The sequence below is a fragment of the Oenanthe melanoleuca genome, chromosome Z, assembly GCF_029582105.1.
Source record: "Oenanthe melanoleuca isolate GR-GAL-2019-014 chromosome Z, OMel1.0, whole genome shotgun sequence".
Classification (NCBI taxonomy): domain Eukaryota; kingdom Metazoa; phylum Chordata; class Aves; order Passeriformes; family Muscicapidae; genus Oenanthe; species Oenanthe melanoleuca.
In genome coordinates, this window is record NC_079362.1 from 35,177,691 (window position 1) to 35,198,139 (window position 20,449).

General features: G+C 37.2%; 1 protein-coding gene across 1 annotated transcript in view; it reads left to right on the forward strand.

The window, feature by feature from the left end:
- The window catches only part of ROR2 (receptor tyrosine kinase like orphan receptor 2), a 141,673-nt gene that overhangs the window by 78,478 nt on the left and 42,746 nt on the right, over positions 1-20,449 (forward strand). The window contains exon 2 of the mRNA XM_056514675.1: positions 18,657-18,734. Within this exon, the coding sequence (XP_056370650.1) occupies positions 18,657-18,734 (78 nt within the window). The remainder of the gene's footprint in view (positions 1-18,656; positions 18,735-20,449) is intronic.

A 20,449-nucleotide genomic window follows, 5' to 3' on the forward strand; every position in this document is an offset into this window, starting at 1 on the left:
AGCTAGGGAACAGGGGTGCCACCATCAACTCCCAATGCAAAACTTCACAGCTGTACTTTCTTCCTCTGCCTTCTGGCCCAAAGATCAGCTAAGCCACAGATGCCATCTCTGTCTTGGTTTGGTTATACACCTCCCCATCCCCATCGCCCCCTCCCCCCTTCTCCACACCTCCTTTCCCGTGCTTCCACAGAAACAGACGTATTGTCCCAGGGGCAGGTTCTGTGTTTGCCTGAGTTAAGAGTGCGAGTCTGATGTCTTGGCTCATTAAAGGAAATGGAAATCCCATCTCACCAAGGTCATAAACACTCACCTTTGTGAGAGGTGCATGGTCACTACTAGTGTTTTATCATGAAACCCTTAACATCTTGTGAAGTGCATGCAAGGTCTGAAATGTGGAATCCAGAATACTCTTTTTATTATTTTTTGGCGCTACTTTTCAGATAATTGCTCAAATCTCTACATTGTTGAAGATCTTTTAAAATGTGCCTGCTTAAAAGATGCTGGAGGAATGGGACTGCAGAGAAAAAAACCCTCTGAATTAATATTTGCCATGTGTATATTTATGCACATGCAGGTTATTCCTATCTATGTTAATGCTTTCTTTGCAATGTAATGCAGACTATCTTTCATTCACACATTGTTCAGATTTCCAATTGCCTACACAAACAATGATCAATTCTCTTGATGCTGTCAATCTTGAAAGGAAACATGCATTGAAAATATTGGAGATAAGAGATATAAGAGTTTCTGCTTCTGTGGACTCTTGAATCACCAAGATCAAAAGGCTCCCTATTTGAAAAGGTTCACCCTTTTCTATTTTTGAAGGCCTGCAGAGCACCAGTCCTGGTTTTAAGTTCAGTTAGGAGATTGTTTAGTGTGTAGGTAATAACTCTTCCATAACACATCGCCAGGGCTGTTTATACATGAGCAAAGTTACACATTTCTAAAAATGAAAGCAGACTTGAAAATATAGCAGTGTCTGTTTATAGATTTAAAAATGTTAAATCCTAGGAGTCAAAAAACATGACTAGTAGGTGTGAGAAGTGCATTCTTTGCTTGCAAGAACTATTGCAAAAGATTTTATGGAAAATATTTTACTCTTATGATTGCACAATTTTAGTTCTACTTACTTTGTCGAGGAATCTTGATTTCCTTCAGACACATAAAATACACAGCCCATCTCTGCACAAATGCACAATTCCTAAAACAACCCAGTTACTGTTTAAACAGCTAGTATAAATAATGAACCACTCCATTACCAAGAATATAAATAAATGTAGACAAGTAAGGGTTCTCTAGAGCTGAAAGTTTAGGTTATGCAAAAACTTCGACAGCTGTAATTTGTAGGTCCTTGTAGACTGAAGGGTGTGAGTGATGTAAACTCTAGAAAGCTGACATTTAATGTATGTCTATTTTGTCATTTTGCCAAAAGGCAGGACTTGACTGTTATGTTTCTTTTGCTGTGTACAAATTTTGAATAGGGCAACATCTGGCAGAAAAAATTCCACAAAATGCCTTAAGCTTTGCAGTGGTGTAAACAGAGCTCAAAGTTCTTCTGCTTGATGAGTAACAAGTCAACATTTTAGAGAAGTCTGGTCATAAACATCTTTTCCCTGGATAAAATAAGAGAGGAAAAGAATTTTATTTTAAATTTATTACTTGACATGTTGATATTTAAAATTAATTTAATTCTAGAAACCAGTTGAGTCAGACCTATGCATCTAATTAAATCATAATATAACAAGATTGTTGTTTCTTATGCTTTGAAAAATGAGGAATGTAAGACTTTTGGATCTGAGTCTTTGAGACCCCATATCTAAGGAGATAAATGGAAGCAGGTCAGTTCTATGCTCTACCATTAAATATTCACATACATATCTGTTATGCAAGGGAAACACAGTGGAAAATGGCTTAACCACACCTTAGAATTTGGTTTATTTCAGTGAGAACAATTTACTGTGTCAGTAAATTCAAATATTTTTTGCTATGATTAATGCAAGTACTTTTGCTTAAATTGGTGAAAACATGAGAAAAATCAAGAACTTTCCTTGCGTGGGAGGAAAAAGGGAGAAAGAAGGAGAGGAAAAGTGGGAAATACGGATGGAAAGGGAGAGAGTGCTGACTGACCATTAGCCTACCAAGGTGAAATGTATCCTTACCCCTGGGAATTTTGTAAATACACAGAGAATGGTCCATTTTTTATGACTCTTGTCTAGAATATTTACAGAAACACAGATGTCTGTAGAATTATAGAATCATTAAACTTGGAAAAGACCCTCGAAATCAAGTCTAACCCATGACTGAACACTGCTTTGTCAGCTCCACCATAGCACTGAGTGCCGTGTCCAGTCATTTCTTGAATGCCTCTAGGGATATTGACTCAACTTCTGAGCAACACATTCCAATAGTTTGACAACCCACAGAAAGTGAAAAATTTCTTCCTGGTGTCCAACCTCAAGCTCCCCTGGTGCAGGCTGATGCTATGTTGTCTTGTTCTGTTGTACCTTGTCTTGGAGAAGAGGCTGACCCTCACCCAGCTACATCCTCCTTTACTGTGGCTTAATCTGAAAGTGACTACACAAGCAGTTGTAAACTACCAAGGTGCTGTGCTGTTTTACTGAGGAAAGGAACAGAATTAAAGCAGGCTGGTGACAGGTGGTCACAAACCTGATCTTCTCTTACAGTGGGACGGACTTTTGGTCCCCCAGTACTTGTGTACTGTGGTCTCAAGGGTTGTGGGAAGAAAGGCTCAGTGAAAACTGAGCCAAAAAATTTGTTGAGTTACTTAGCCTTCTCTTCCTCCATTGTTACCAGTTTGTATTTATCAGGGCTGGGGAGAGGCAGGGGAAGTGTGCTTTCTCTGGGCTTCCTTTTCTGGCTCATGTGCTTGTAGAAACCTCTCTTTTTATTGTTTGCATCCCATGCCAAGTTCAGCTCCAGCTTTGCCTTGGTCATCCTGACTCCCTCTTTATGGAGCTGAACACATCCCTATACTCTTCCCCAGATACCTGTCCATGCTTCCACTGCCTGTGCGTTTACTTCCTGCCGTTTGGTTTGACCAGCAGTGCTCCCCTCCTCAGCCATGCCAGTCTGTTGCCTTCCTGACTTGATTTCCTGCATCTGGGAATTGAGAGGTCTTGCATTTCATGGAGGACATTCTTAAAGATCTGCCAGTTCTCTTCTGCTCCCTTGTTTCTGAGGGCAGCTCCCCAGGAGTCAGGGACTGTCTGAGGTAGTCCTTGACTATCTCTTTGAAAAGCTGGAAGTTCTCTTTCTTAAAGTTCAGCGTCCTGTCTTGATTCTTTGTCTGATCTTTGCCATATCTCTCAGGTCTGCAGCTCCACCAGTGTGTGGTCAGTGCAGCCCAGGCTGCCTTCACTCTTGATGTCCCAGTTAGCTTGCTCATGCTGGTGACTAGTGGGTCCAGTATCTCGCCCCATGTGGTAGGGTTTTCTATTACCTGCTCCAGAAATTACCTGTGAGGCTCCTGGATTCTCTAAAGCTTGCTTTGCCACTTTCCCTAGCTGATATGCTAGCACTTTGAGGCTGGTGTTGAGTGCTGTATTCAGTATTTGTAGAGCAAAGTGCATATGAAACTGGTTATTAATTTGATTGTTGCTATTAAATTGGAGTTCTGTTAATAACATTGTTACAAATTTCTTTTAAAAAATAAATTAAAAGAATAGTAATTAGAATGCAATAAATCAGAATGTGCTGTAGCTTGTTTTATTAACTAAAGCAGCAAGGAGCTGTTACTCATGTCAAATTTCTCCATGAATTTTAAGTCCACTAAGAATTACCGTTTTATGACTTGGGCCAATAAGGTCACTTAAAATCTGCTTAAAAGCCTTGTTACAGTAACATAATACTGTATATATGCTACTTCTTTTGTATATGAAGTAATTTCACAAACTCCTGCCAAGCCAAATGCTTGAAATTTGTGGCAGCCTTTGTCTCATGATAATTGATGGGTGGGAAAGTGGATTATGGTAAATTAATTCAGTCTTTCTGAGACTACCAAAAGTTGAGTGGCAGTGCTGTGGTCAGGATATGTGTTCTTCAAAGCTGAATTTTACAGTCTGTGAATGTCCTTGTTCATAATTGTAATTTAATCTTACTTTTGCCATTTTGTAGACCTTTTTTAGGAAACCCAGAAAAGTGTTTCCTGCTGATTAAGGACTTCATCTGTTATTGTTCTTTTCTCAAACTTCTATTAGCAGTAGTAAGCATGCAAGAATTGCAGTGTGAGATACTCGATTTTGGCACTTCTTTTCCAATTTCTGCATGAGGTGTGAAATTTAGATTCTTTCACAGGTTTTTATGGGAGGGCTGATGTTTTGTTGTGTACTTATTTTCATGAAGAAGAGAAAACTAGGAGGAAGAAACATGTATGTTACACTGTCTATTTTGTTTCTTCTATATGCATGAATATTTTTTCACTGATTATATTTAGGTTGCCGTGTTAAGTTTACATGTTCAAATTTACCACTGTGTAAGAGAGGCAAATACAAGGAGAAAATGGAGTTTATTTACCTAGTGTTATAATTAAGATTTATTTCAGTTTGACTAGCATTTAGTATTATTCAAGATAGTTATAAATATATAGAGAAATTTCTTTTTTGTTGAATAAATTAATTCACTGTTCATTTTTTTCCAAGTAGGAGAAAATACAAATAATTTATAATTTCATTGAATCAATATACAAAATGTAAAGAAATATTCTTAGAACATGCTTTAGGTATTGCTTTCATTATCCTGCAAGGAATCTTAATAGGCTTTTCTAATGATGTTTTTCTTTTGAATAGTGACAAAAAAATGTCTCTGCTGTATTGCATAGTCGGGAGATACCTATGGACAGTGAAGGAACTGAGCAGAGCACTTAATAACCAATTATCTCTACTTACTTATAGTGCTTACTATATCAAATGAGAGATATAGTAAATGAGAGAGTTTAGGTATATCAGATTAATATATATACAAAGCAGAGTACAGAGACAGAGCAGAGCAAAACAGGCTAGCCAAGAATGACAAGGTCGAGGGTAATATATCAATCGTTTGGCTTACTAGGTCACAGTAGTTTTAAATATTTGAGAATCCATTCTAAGAGTAATATAGAGTTCTTTGTTTTGTTTTAGATCTTTGACTAGATCTTATCTACATTCATGGAGCTGGGCTGCAAATCACCCACTCTCTTTCAAGTCAGCTGCTGAAAGTCTGAGAGGCTGGAGGTAGTGGACACAGAGGAGGATCTGCAGGAGCTTTTTTGCAGTGTATTCTTAATTTCATATCTACCAACAGAAAGGGCAGCATATGCAAATAACCACTCCAGACTTTTCAAAGATGCTTTTCTTCAGTGCCACAGCAGACAGCCAATGGTTAGGTTGTGGTTAGCATCTCACTTCCAGCTTTGAACAAAATTTCCTAAAAGTTTTCCCAGCGCATGAGAACATGCATGTATACCAGGAAAAATAACATTCCATACAATCAGTTAACACAGCAACTGCTACCTAATGCAGGTACTCCAGGAATATTTAAAATTTTATCTGTAGTTGAATTTTTAATAGGAATATGTATATTCTCACAAATCACAGAGTGAGGAAAAGGAACTAGATGTCCACTACAGAAAAAAGAATGCTGTAAATAGTGAATATTTTTAAAAGGTGGGCTCTGAGAAATTAGTGCCTGATACTAGAGAACAAAGAGCTTTGTTTTCATTAAACTGCTGCACATGTAATAAAGTTTACTTGTCTTGGGTAGCATGACAGATCACTCAGACCACTTAAATGATGGTATCTCTGGGTCTGCTTGCAAAGATAGCTAGTGGTTGCTAATTTTTATGGTAGTCTTTTGTCATGTAAAGGTTATTTACCATAAATGAAGCTGAGCCCCCAGGTAACAATTAGATAACTATTTCTATTGCTGTGACTGTTTGCCAGGTTAAGCTCAGGTGACTGGGCTTATTTCATATCAGGCAGTCTTATACTTTTGATAGGAAAAAACTGTTCACCTTGTATTAATTTTGACTTGTGTGGGCAGCAAAATGGTTGGATGAATGAGAAGAAATGCATTCTGCTTTCAAGTCATGTTGCCAGCCAACTGTCTCATATCGCTGCGAGTTTCTCTCTTCCATCCTGCTTGACTGGGCATGCCACTGTCATTCCTTCAGCTTGGCTCCTTCCAGTCTTGACTGAGCCCCTCAGCTGTCCTTGGTGAGCTCAAAATGCTGTCCTCTCTATCTGTGGCAGTTCCCTCTCTGAATCTGCTGCTGTGCCAAATACCGCAGATCGCAGCCTGCGCAGGAGGGCAGAACAAGCTGGTAATTATCTGATGGGCTCTGTAACAGCCAGACCTGGGAAATTCACCTAGCACAGAGAAAGTGGTTTTTCCTGCATGTGCTAGGAAGGATGCAGATATTTGATTCTACTTGTTTTTGGGTTTTTTTTTTTAAACCAGAGAAAACCCACTTAGTGTTTGACAAAATATCCAACATTGAGAATAAAGAAGAACATTTGCCATTAAGAAGTTGCCTGTTAAGCTTAGCAGTTTTCTGACTTTACATCACACAGTAGGTGCCAGCTATGCAAAAGTTACTTGGATGTACATCACACAAAATGGGACATTTTCAATGAAGCTTCATGATCAACAAATTCTCAGATTCCTACAAGTACCTAAAACCATGGCATTTCTTAATGTTCCTCTCCATTATAAAGGCTGCTTTGATTGTTGTGCAATCAGATATATTGTGGTTCTAGCAGCCTTTCCTTCTTACTGGAGTTAGCATTATGGCTCAGAAGTGTTATGAATTAAGACCATCGTATTTGGCAGTTGCATGCGGTTGCTGTTGTCTTCTGTGTGCTTTGCACTTCAGGGGTGGGTCCAACCAATTTTCCAGTGGTAGCAGCTGCTTCCACATAGCTTGTTCTACTCCCATCTATGATCAGACATATGAGCTCTTCGTTGCATTTCTTCAAAATAAGAGGTTATCACTTCAAGTGTCTGCATTTCTGAAAACGCATCTAATGAAATCTCTGCTGCAGTTGTGTGCGACTTTCTGACAAGTTTTGTTCAGCATGTGAGTATGAGTTCGAGGTCACAGCACTGGGCCATGAGTTAACCTTGCAATGTAAAATTGCTTCTCACTTGCATGTCATGAAAACAGGTGTTTTACAGCTACAGTATTTTTGATGGCACAGAAGCAAGACTGACCATGTGATGAACAAAAACCTGTCAGTCCTGCTGTCAGAATAACAAAAACATGGCAAATATTGTATTTTGCAAATTAAGAGTTTATATGTGCAAGATTCAGAGCTCTTCAATGGAAATGATAAAACTTTGAAAGTGCATTGCACTTGCACCCAAGACTTCCTTTCAGAACATTAAAATGTCATTGTGGCAGCCTTGAACATTGTAGCTGAAAAAAAATACTAATGCAATGGTTAAGTCTGATCTTGTGACCAGTTACAGTTATTAAACTGGGTAATAAATAATGATAGTGGGAGCTCAGGAAATTTCTTCCTGGTATAGGGAAATAGATGAGTTGAGTGCTTTGTGCTTGTTTGCTAATGGGCATGCCTGTGCTGTCTGCACTGCAGGGTTACTGAAGCTGTTCCTTGCTTTGCTTTCAGGCAGGCACAGCAGAAAGGGGTTCTTGTGCATCCTTATGACCATGTTGGCTACTGTCAGTGAGACTCTGATCAAGTTTTCATTTAGTTCTTTCACTGTCCACTCACTGAAAACAGAGTGTGTCCATATCCAGAAGCATTCTGAACACACTGTTTTTATCTCAGGGCTCTACTCTTGTTTTACTATTTTTCTTGAGAAGAACATAGGCAAATAATATGCCATCTCTTTTTGTCCAGAAGACTGTTGCTTAGCTTTGTTAATTAAATAACAAAGAGGAACCATATCATGTAAGCATCTGAGCTTTTTTCCCCCTCTGTAGAAGAAAAGGTAGTTTAAACAAAAGCAGAAAGAGAAATTGGAGTTTCTTTCAAAGCAGACAACTAATATGACTTCACTGTAAGCATTCAGTTGTAATCTAAGAAGTCAAACACATGCAGTAGGAAGAAGATATTTCCAATGTAGACTGGGCAAAACATGTCCAAAAATTTCCAACAGAAGTAATCTGGGGTTTAGATATCTGCTCTCAAATGAGATGTAAATATTATTTAAACTTTACTGTTAGTGTTATTTAAATAAATAACTGCATACTGGGAAATGTAGACAAGCCTACTAAACAAATGAATAACATATCTTAAAACTTCCAATAAAATAATTATTTTGCATTTTTCAATGGCTGATCAGGTGTTAGTTTCTTTTACATCCTGGCACATTTTCTTATCTTTTTCCTCCCTTTTCTAGTCACAACAGAGGCAAATATTCATATATGTACATACATATGTGCACACAGTAATGTTTAGCCACAACAATATTTGATCTGGTCAAAAGCTGGGAGTGCTCACTTGTGACCTGCTTGGCCACATTAACTGCACATTGACTTTCTCTCTCCATACTTGCTCCATGGCCATCAGAGCTGTACTGTTCATTGGAGTAGAGGAGTTACTATTTTCTGTGTATACAGACCACAGCCAATTGCTCATTACATGGAGAATTTCCAGTGGAAAATTATGAATTTTAAACTCTCAATCCTGAAACCAAAATACTCTCTGATAAAGAGACATTTGCTCTCTCTAATAGTTGAAGCTGGTATATTTAACAATTAACTTATATTTTTACTAGTCATGATCAAAAGCAATAGTGAGCTCCTTCTCTTTGAACGCAGTTCTGATGTTAGTTTTAGCAGTGTAATTTGTAAAATTCTATTCTACTCTCACTTAGGGCGCACAAATCCCGAGTACTTAGGTAAAGCTTCAGATAGTCAGTATAGCATTCTATCTACTTGGGTCTTTAAAAAACAACTGATGCTTTGTGATAGGAAAGAGGTAGCTGGTGGTAGAAAAGAGCATGAACATCTATCTACTGATTTTATTGAAGGATGACTCACTTGCCAGCCTTAGTTTCCTGAAGAATTGATAACCCAGATCTCCTACCTAGGTGCGCAGGATTCTCAAATTACTATCAGCTCCTAGTGTTTGAGAATTAATAATTCCTTGGTTTTCCTTGCATCCTTTTGGTCGGGAAGATGTTTATAGTACTTACCATAGATAATACAAAAAGTGCCCTGATTGATATGAATAGGCAATTTACTCTCACTGTTTTTGACAGAGGAGAGCGGCCAACTGTAACCTCCCTACCATCAGACTGGTGCTGCAATTCCTGCTTTTGAAATGAAGTTATGGGATGAAAACTGAACAACCCATAGGAAGGTTTTTTTGCACTTTTGAACAGCAGTTCTTCTGCTGTTGTCAACCCAGTCAGAATAATTATTAGAATAGGTAGTAAGTTCTTCTATGTACTGTTACATTCGGTTATGATCTGTGCTATTTTTATTTTGCCTCTTAGGCTGAGGGTGATTATTATTGTTGTTTTGTTTCAAATATAGGAAAGTTTTTAAAAGGGTGCTTAGAAATAAGTCCATTTTCAAGTGTTTTTCTGACTCAGGGTGTTTTCCTGAACTGAAGTGTTAAATATTTCAGCCTAAGGCTGCAAACAAGACTGGCATTTTTGGATTCTACTCCTTTTTTTTTTTTTTTTTTTTTCTCTCAGAAAAAAAGAGCACTGTGAAAGTCATTGTTTATCCCAGTTGATGGAGTGTTACACTCATAAATCATGATTATTTTCAACCTTTTGGTTGAGATTATTTTGTTTTCACAGCCAGAAGCAGTAAAAGAATCAATCATGTAATAATGCCATGGATAATTATCATGTTGCTTGGTGTTCTTTGAGCTACTGCAGGTGTGTTCAGAGCCTCTACTGGTTGTGTTTAAACTGTGATTTTACAACTGAGGTGGTGAAGAGCTCTGGAATGTACCCACAATTGCTTTACTTTTTTTTTGTCCTCCGAAGCATAATGCACTAGCAACAAATACCATTCGTTATGAAATCCATCATTCCTTTGGGGTTTTTTCTATGATTCAAATCTTTTATAGGCTTCCTGGTATATTTTCTCTGACTATTTAGCATACAATTCTACAGAAAAGCTATGTTTGTGGTAGCTAGTAGACTTAGTTGCATTTCTGCTAAATTAGAAATTACGTTGACATCCATTTGTGGCTTAAAAAACCTCAGGTATTTTTCACTGTAAATACCATGGAGTTAATTCTTATTAAACACTCAGAACAGTTTTAATATTTTAATTTGTTTCCAAACAGTGCTTTATGTTTTGCTTTTGTTGCAAAACTAGGCTTCTGTGAGACTGTGGAGTTTCTTTGTCACAGATTTGACTGAAATTCTGTGGTGAGCTGTAGTGATATAAATCACAATAGTCTTCCAAAAAGCTCTCTTCCTCCTTTTCTCTGTCTTGGTTTCTTGCTTCCATGCTGCTCCCTTCTTTGTGCTGACTGAAACACTCATGCAGCTGCACTGGGAACCACATCAGGGAGCTAACCTTTTCCCCTCTCAGCCTCTGGGCAACTGAGGTACAAAAGATTAAGGGATATTTACTGCAGACATGCGATTCAGGTGCCCACATGCTTTTGAAAATTCTGGTAGACATCTGTCTGCATCTTTTGGCAACAAATTCTTTTCTAATCTGGCCTAAGGTGACTTGGCCAGGACTTTGCAGGAAGTTGCTAAGAATTGAAAATAGGATTTGGATATTCCTTCATCGTGTAGGCTGTGTTCTGTCAAATGTTCTCCTCTCTGTACTGTAAAATAAGAGGACCTGGACTTTATTGTGACTTTATCAGAGTGTTCTGGCGATGAACTAATAAAATAATTTGTAATCCAAAGTTTAGCATCTTCAAAACTTAGTTGCATACTGAAAATGGTGACTTGAAATGAATATGTTTTTCCATGGATCCTGCTTGTTGCACTTTAATGTTTTGACAGCTGTTAATGAGGCTTCTTCTTTGACTGAAATCTGAACAAACTTTTCTCTCTGGTTTGTCTCACTAGCGTTTCTGAACTCTCATTTTAAGTGGCAAATAGGAGCTGCAGGAGGAAGAATCTAAGTTATTTAATAGCTAAACTCTATGATGAAAGTTGTGCAATGAAAGGATAAAGATTGACAGTGCAGTTGAAAATGCAGATGTGTGGTTAATGTTAAATATGCTTTAACAGTATAAGGTGTTGAAATAAATCAAGGTATTCATTGAAGTCTACATTTGAATCCCTGTTAATAATATCTTAAATGACTAAATATCTTATCTGATTTCTTTCTTCTCACATGGACTTTATCATACTTGCTAAGGCGCCTGGCTGATGACTAGGAAGATAAATTGCATCTTCAGTGCACTTCTTTCTGTTTTGAGGGTTTGTTGCAGCTCTGTGTGAAAATCAAGAATCATTCCTTCTCTATAGTTCTGTGGTGATGATCAACTGATCTTTATTACTGTGTTTAGAGTGGTTTGATGGTAGGTTGATAAGGATTATTTAATTAAATGAAGAAGTTCCTGCAGGTACATTGTGAAATTTAGATAGTGTTTTTTTCATCATGCACTAAACAAGTGATCTGAAACAGACTACTAGTCTGTCTTTGATCAATTGTGAACATACATTCACAGCAACAAAATTAATGAAATATGTAGGTTCCTTCTTTATGCATTTAAGTGACAAAATACAAAATTTTGAATCTCTCTTAACATGTGTTTGAGAAATGAGTCTTCACTGTGCAGAATAAAAGTGATTTAACTTCTATGGATTTTAAAAATTTTATTTAAAATTTATATATTTTCCATCCAAATAACGATACTCTTTTTATTGCTAGAGATCATAAACTTGGTATCTGCTTTTTCCCTGTAGTGTAGTTCCCACATTTTGCAATAGAATGTTTTCCCTCATACTTACTGAAATGAAAACATTTCAATATAGCTATTAGGTAAAATAGAAAATAAAATCTATAGAGGGGAAAATCCAAGCTAATGAAACAAGATGTTTGCTTTAACAAGAAATGCTTATGAATTGTGGGAATGTATCCTATATAACTCAACCCTGGCTTTTTAAAAAGGTTTCTTGTCTGTGTTATATACCAGTTTTCTGAAGGTTCTGTGATTTTTAGGCTGGTGTTGCTTTTACTTTAAATATACTTTTTAAATGTTATTTTGATATTATAGCTGCACAGGCTTAGAAGGGCTTACTCCTTTTCTAATGGTCTCGTGGTGAGAATTTTTTGTTACTATGAATTTAGCTGAAAGTAATTTTGAAGAATTTTGGATGGCCAAAGCATACATTTAATAGTAAACATGCTAACCTATGAACAGTATGCTTTGCAAGCTGATAACCAGCTAAGAAGTTTTGAGGACTTCACTGTTGTCTCAGTGGAGCAGCAGCCAGAGAAAGTGAAGGTTATTTCCCCAACCTTCAGCTATTTTTATGTGAACCTCAGCAGTTAGGAAACGTGTGTTCTGAAGGTTCTAATCTGCCATCACTATGAAAGGGGTGCACTGATTTTATGCTGCAAACTGCATCTTTTGTTGCCTATTCACCACCCTTTACAGGTCTGCCAAGCCCACTCTGCAATTGGTTGCCAGGGGCTGCAGATGTTGGAAAAGAGAAATTTCAATGAAAGGCCCTGATTCAGCAGCCCAAGCAGCCTGCCTCCCCCAGCCAAAGTAATCAGATTGGCAGCTGAATCAAAGGGTACAGTGGGCCCTTTGTTTGGGAGCTCCAGAGGCTAGTAATTGACAGAAGGTCAACAAAGTTTTATGAAGAAAAGAACAGAATATTAGAAGGTATTAGGCTGAAGAGAGAGAGTTTGGGAGTTTTTATGTTATTGGAAGAAAGTTAGAACCCAAGTAAAAGATTACAGCCACAGGAAGCAAAGTTTGCATATTGATGTTTAAATCTGAAAATAGTTTCAGCTACAGAAACAGGGTTATTGATGAGTGGAAGAAATGTTGGAACAAAAATCTGCAGTTCCACTAATTGTAGAGCTGTACAATTTTTAGTGTTGAAAGATTTATTTGTAGGCTTTGGGATTTAAAATAGAATGGTAGAGGGATGGTTCATTTGTAGAATCACAAGATTGGAAAAGATCTTAAGAAATCCTGTTTCACCAGGGAGAAGAAGTCTCTATTACCTGTGCAGTATCATATGAATTAGACTTGCCAAATCTGCCACAGTGGAAAATTTCATCCACTGAGACATCTGTGTTTGAAGAATACTCGTTCTCAGTCCATAGCCAATCTTCTTCACACCAAGCAAGTGTAGTAAATATTAGGTTTTTGATTTTCTTAGTCATGTTTTATAGACTATCTTCATGGTGCTGGTTGTTGTATTTTAGTTTACTCTCATCCATCTTGAAATGGAATACAGAAAATCGGAGAAAGTAGTCTAGGGCCTTACTAGCTTTGAGTAAATGGGGAAGATTACTGCTTTTTATGTGTTCTGTGTGAAGTCTGTCTTGTTTGCAGTACCTTGTGATTGTTGACTTACGTGCGATTCTAATCAGTGTCAGTGTTGGTTTCTATTTTAGTTATTACTAATCTCTCTGCTTTATCGTAAATGCTTAAAATAACTTCTTTGTTCCATTATTTTTCCAGGAATTGAAGTTAAGCTGATAGTTCTATAATTCTCTGGCACTCCTTTTTTTACCCTTTCTGATAAATAATAGGAAATGTTTGTGCAATTTCTCATCTTCTAAGATCTCATCTGTGCTCTGCGGATAATGAAAGACAGTTAGTAACATTGCATGGTATTGCATCAGCCAGCCCTTAACTGCTCTAAATCAGTCAGGCCCACTCTGGTTGAAAATACCTGAGTACTGTTTTTCTCTTTCTGTGTGAGGCTGAGGCCTTGGTTTGTTCCTGGTATCAATTATGGTAACCCCGCCCTTGTGATTTGATGAAGATTAATGTGTTGTTTTGATGTCTGCTTATGGCCATGAGCATTTTGGAATCTGTTGCACTTACCTCTCAAGTAATGAATGATCTGCGAAGTCATAACCATTTCAGAAGAAAAAATTCAGCTCTTTTATGGTGAGTGGTGTATGCCCTATGAGTTGATACTGTGATCAGCTGGGCAACTTAGTTTTCAGAAGTGTAAGAAAGCCTTCCTGTCTCAATAACACTGGATGTTTGCTTCTGTATTTTGTTGGTCATTGGTGCATAAAATCAAGCAGTGGCCCTACCTGTGTTGGATCTTGTCAGTGAGAAAGTCGGCCCCATATTTTCAGAAGAAGCAAAATTAAAAAAATAAGTGGTAATTATTTGCATACAAGTGGGACTAGAATTTTCTGTTATCACCTGTTTCTTTGCTGCAGTTTGCTATGTAAATCAAAGGAACTGAATGCATATTTTACATCAAAAAATATAGATTTTAAATATGCCTTTTCTTTTGTAGTGGGGTTTTCCATAAATTGAAATGGCTTGCTTTACTGTCTTGAAAAGTTAAGAGATCATTTTTGTGTAGGTGAGCAATTTGCTGTTTATAGCATCTGCATTTTACTTGACTGTGTGTTCCCTGAAAAGAGGATTAATCAGGTATTCCTTAGTATTTGGCATGTGGCACATCTGGAACATACATTGTCCCACATTGGCCATTGGCATTCAGGCTGAGTTCTGGTTCTGTTGAAGCCTTGTCTGGTCATGCAATGTGTGAGGAGGACAGGGCACTCATGATCTACCTTCCACTCTCTCTGCAAATGTAAATTAAAGAAGTGGGTCTTCAGAAGCAGAACGTGATAAACTTAATGTCTGTGGAGAGAACATATGCTAGTGGAAAGTGTGAAAATAATCTTTCAGGAGCAGATGAGAGATTTGTGCAGTGGTGTGTCTTGGTTCTGATGGCAGCAAAAAGGGAAATGCTGAAGTAAGAGTGTAAGAAGAGATCTAAGTACATAGTACTACTCTGTGCTGGGTATTTACCCAGCCTCTAGCTGTTTTTAACTCAGGGACTTCCATGCCCACACAGGACTTCTGTGAGATAGGTCTCATTGAACTTGTCCATGACCTATGGGTCATGTAAACTTTGCACTCAGTCTCATTACATCTCCTCTGAGAATTTTTTTCCTTGTTTTATCTTTTTTTGAAATTGATTGTCGCTATTTTTTCTAACACTGCTGTTTTTACCAAGAATATCCATCCACTCTGTTGACTGTCATGACTCCATAGAGCTTTAGGGTCACTGAGCTAAAGCTATCTCCTCAGAGTGACAAACCCTAGCAGCAGTACAAAACCTGTCAATTAGTAAGTATTCTCACTTCTCTGAAACTCTTCCAGCTCTTCTGTACCCTTTTCAAAGTGAGAGAGCCTCAACAGCACACAATGCCAGAGTGAGCTGGTAAGATCACGTGTAAGATTCAATTATTAAGCATTTCTTTTCTTACCAGTTTTTAATAACAACTGTATTGCTGCTGTTCTTCCAGTTTCATGTTTTGCAAGTATACCTCTTTTCTTGGTGTGATGACGCTGTAATTGTTATAGATATAAAAAAGGTGTGACTCTCTGGTGAGAGAGAGGTGTCATCTTTGTCATGTCTAAAACCAGTTTAATGAGCAATCATGTTTTTCCTAGTTCTAGTATTTTACTGATGAGAATTGACAGTGAAAGTTGGGCACCTTAAATTACTGCATGGATTTTTTTTTTCCCCTTCAGGGAGGGGAACAGCACATGAATATTCTTCTAGGAAGAGATACCGAAAATAGGAAGGAAAAATCAAAATGGGATTATGGAAATATTGATTAAATGAAGTGAGAAAAGGGAGTTAAAATCAGGAGTAGACAGGAACATAGTTGTGTAGGCGTCTTCAAACAAGAATAAGACCGCTGAGAGTTGCTGATGGGACATTATCAGAGCACATGGGTATTATAATGAGGAAAAATGGAAAAAAAAAAGACAAAAATTGTTAGCTGTTGAGGTAAACACCATGGATTCATTCCAAGCAGGAAAAACATACTATGTTATTAATGCAAAATCAGAAAGCACTGAAATAATATTCAAGAGGAATACACAGCTCTTTCCTTTAAGCTCTTGAATTCAGAATTTTAAAATTCTATTTAGTGCAAGAGAAAAAGATTTTATTTTGTTATAGTGACTTGCTGGTTGTCTTTATAGTGTTAAAAACTTAATTTTTCAAATTGATGATAACTTTTTAGTGTTTTAAGTTGTAGTAGGGAAACTTTAGGATTAAAGATTGGAATTTGTCATAAATGTGGTTGAAGTGGAATTTTTCAGATTACAGAAAACATACATATTTCTTTCATAAAAGCAAGCTTAAGTGACAGATCTGATTTGCATTTATGATTTGCAAAGTATGCAAAGGATTTTAATTTTAACTTTGCTTAGTTCTGGAGATTTTGATGATAGGTGGCATCTGTGGTTTGTAATTGTTCTCTGGTTAAGCATATCTGAAGATTAATGTTTTTTCCAGATGACAGAAGCATATCAATTAAAAGACTGAACCATATAAAACTATTATTGGATTTTTTTTCAAAACAGCAAGTGCTTTTTTTTTCTTTCCACCTTTGTTTTGAAAAACTTAAAAAAATTAAGAGATATGGGTCTGGAAAGCAGAGATGAGAGAGGCAAACATTTCTGTGCTCATTTATCTGAACTTGTAATGTCTTTTTCTGTGGTGAATCCCATGAGATTACTGAAGAAATTGAAACAACTATTTTAAAGTTGAAATTATGGTATTAAAACAAAAGTGCCACTCAGATCTCAGGCAGCCAGGAGTCTGGATAATTGAATGTTAAGTAATCGAGTGTCCTTAAGAATGGGTTTGTAATAATGTTCCATCCTAGGAATGCTGGTGGATTATGATCACCAGAATAAGACGTGAGCAGGACTTGTGGACTAAAAACTGGTTGGTTTTCCTACTCTTCTTTTTGCTCTGGCTGTCTCATCTTGGATTTGTCTTCCTTGGGGCCAGTAAATGCTGCTGCCCCTTCTAAACCTCGTTGACACAGAGAAGGTCAAGCAAGAGCAAGGGATAGAGGTGAACTTGTCTTGCTGCCCCTTGGTAAGAACAAGGTGCAATGTATCTCTGCTGAAATTTGTCAGAATATGCCTGTCATGCATTCACCACTTCATACTGAATCAGGCAAATCAGCAAAGCTTCTGTACAGCTAGAATCAGTGCTAAGTCTGTGCCATGCCTGCAGGGGTTTGAGGACACACCGTGTCAGGATTTGCAATGGCAAAGGTTGCAATAGTCAGCTTGGCCTCCCATCTCCACTTCTCCCTCCAGTCTGCAGGTGGATATTATCTATGATTTCCACTGGCCAGTGCTGGGAGTGGCAGAGGATGATGTCTGCCCAAGCCTTAGCAGTTCCCAACTTAAAGAGTGTTGCCAAGGGTACAACACCATCTTCACTGTCACTCTAATTGTGGTGTCTGGGAATGAGCACACAAATCAACTGGAATCTGTACTATTGCCAAAGGACCTGGGACTTTCAGACCCAGCCTGTTGTGGAGAATGTCTCTGATTTCTGTGTTCTACCTGGTAAAGTTGAGGGAAAGTTAGCTGAATCTGTTCTCAAATAATGGGTGAAAGAAAAAACAATGACAACAAAAAAGTCATCTCAATTACTTTCTTCTTTCATAATATAAGATAAGATAGGGATGAGGTTAATTGTATTTTACTTGCATTCAAAGTGGTATTGTAGTTTGAAGAAAGGATAATGGGGACAAAAGAAAAAGGGAGAGTCTTTTCTCTAGCTTAATTTCACCAAAAACAATACCATGAGCACCTCCAACAGATCTACAATAAATCCCAGATCTTTCACTTTAGACCTTGATGACCTTAGATTTACATATCTTGGTGATATGCTAAGGATTTAAGGAATTTTGAATATCAATTAGAAAATATAAAAGAAATAGAAGATGTCATTTTAGTTAAAGCACATGGACCTTAAACCTTATGGACTTAGAAGTTCAGATCTGTTCCTTACCTAATATTTTTAAAAGGGAGAGCAAACAGGACAGCTTCTGATTATAATGGCTGGAGTTTTGCAAGACTTGCAAATGCAAAGGAACTTCAAGCTACTGTCTGAAGTGTGCTAGCTTGTGCTGATATATTAGACACAAAATAAGGATTACATACAGAAGACATCTATCCATTTCCTCACACTTTGAAATCCTGGAAAACAGTTATTATAGTTTCATTTCTAAAGTTATCCTTTAGGGATGAGGCTGAGAATAGGATAAGAAAGTCAGTAGCCATGATCAGTCTGACCTCTGGAGATAGAATTTTAATTACCATAATGGAAGTTTAAAAACAAGTTTATATCATTTTGTAACTAAGATTGTCAGTAAAACTCAGTTACTACTTAATTTTCTAAGCCAGCATTGCTTCCAGGAAATGTTGGCATTCTTTATAAAAATGTGTGAATTTGAATCTGCTAAGAGCTGGAATGTAGTTTTTAATTCTTGCTATTTTGCCAAACACCAAGAATCCACAAAGTAGTTATTGCAGTGTTTTCTAACCCGCAACGGATAAATAAATCCTGACCTTGTTTCCTGTGTGCTGTGTTTTCCATGTGCTACTCTGGAGGCAGAATATGGACTGAGAGAATTTGCTGAACTCACGGTTGAAATGCTGTGTAACAGAAAGATTAGCTTACCACCTCAATTCAACAAAATCTTTTTTTCTTTGCAGGTGAAATGGAAATTCCAGATGCAAATGACCCCTTAGGTCATGTGGATGGACTTGAGAGACCAATTCCAACACCTAAAGGTAAAATGAGTCATAATTTAATCACTCTGCTTAAATATAAACATTCTTCAGAAAGAAACAGCAAAATCCTGTTATGGTATGTTCCCCATATTTGTCAATTAATGCAAGTCTGTAAGGAAGACAAACTTCCTTTCGTGGATTAGCACTTCTGATTCCAAGCAGGGATAACAAGGGAAAAGGAGTCCATAAAAATTAATTTAGAAGCACATTGAGTCCCACTGCATGGAGGGGTTAGATGTTTGATCCAAAAACACGGAGTGCTATTATTACCTTCCTAGCATATTTAATTTCACATTATTGCCATGAAGTTGATTTAATTTTGTACAGTGCCACACGTAGCATCTATAAGCAAATGTTAAGTATTGGTGTCTTTAATTTGAGGTAATTAAATCTAGACCACAACAACACAAGAATACTTACTTTTTAAGTAGCTCTGAGCATTAGTGCTTTGGTTTTTTAAACTGACTGTAGTATCAGAATTTCTAGTTATTTATTAGTTAACATAAATTTTATGACACTTTACCACTTCAAACTACAGATCCAAATGCTATTCTTTGATCTGAAGATGAACATGTTTACTCAAATTGTGCTTCCAATTGCAATTTAGTGGAACTCTCTAAAGCAGGACATTTTCAGTATTCTACCTGAAGAACCATATTTTCTCAATTGTGTTCTGAATTTATCTTTTCATGGGTGTATTGCTGTAGTAATGTCAACTCTTTTGCTAAGGAAAGGAGTTAGATAATAATGTCAGCTGCATTAATGAGCACATGTTAAAGTCTGTGGAGCTATGTGGTATTGATTAGATGTTCTTGTAGTTTATGTTTCAGAGGAACATGAATTTTGAGGGTACTTTGGAATATAGTCTCTCTTCTCATAAATATCCGATGGTATCTGATCCTTATTGTTCTCCTGAGTACCAGTTAGATTTCTTACCCTAGCTGTGCATATAAGGAGGGTTTTTTGGAATCTTCCTTTAAATTTTGCCCATAAGTCATTATAAAAAGATGTGCTTCTGTTTTCATATATGTAACCAACCATCTTGCTACTGATTACCGGCGTGGGACTAAGTCCCTCCTATTTGGAAAGAAGACCTGGTATATTCTGAAATATTTTAGAAGTTTAGAATTTGCCATCTATTCTGCCAGTAAATTTTAGTAGTAGTCATTCCTGTCAGTATTACTGTATTACTACCAGTTGTTTTATCCATACTGAAGTACACACTACTTTTGATTAAAAAGGGTCATGTTTAATTTTTAACTGCATCTGATAGGCTTGTTTGCCTTTCAAGTTGGTCCCACTTTTCTCTATTGTTATGTCTGAGCTTTTAAAGCTACGGACATAAAAGAGGGTTTGGTTTTGGTTTTTTTATTTGTGACAGTGCTTGGTTAAATTCTTGCTGAAAAAGGAGTTGCAGTTATTTCCTTCTTTTGCAGAGCCACAGGCAATACCTGTCTGAGGAAGTAATTAATCACATCTCAAACATTTCTAACCATAAGAATTGTATATTTCCTTCAGAAAAAAAATAAAAAAAGGAAGAAAAAGAGCCCCATGTTCTTAAATTACCCACCAACATAAAATTAGTTAGTTTCCAGCGTGGCCAGTTTGGAAATGGCCTCATTTTGCTCCCTTTTGTTTTTTCTTTGGGTACAAAATTCTCTATACAATCAAAACTAGTTGAAATGTTAGCCCATGTGTTTCTGTGCCATAATAAG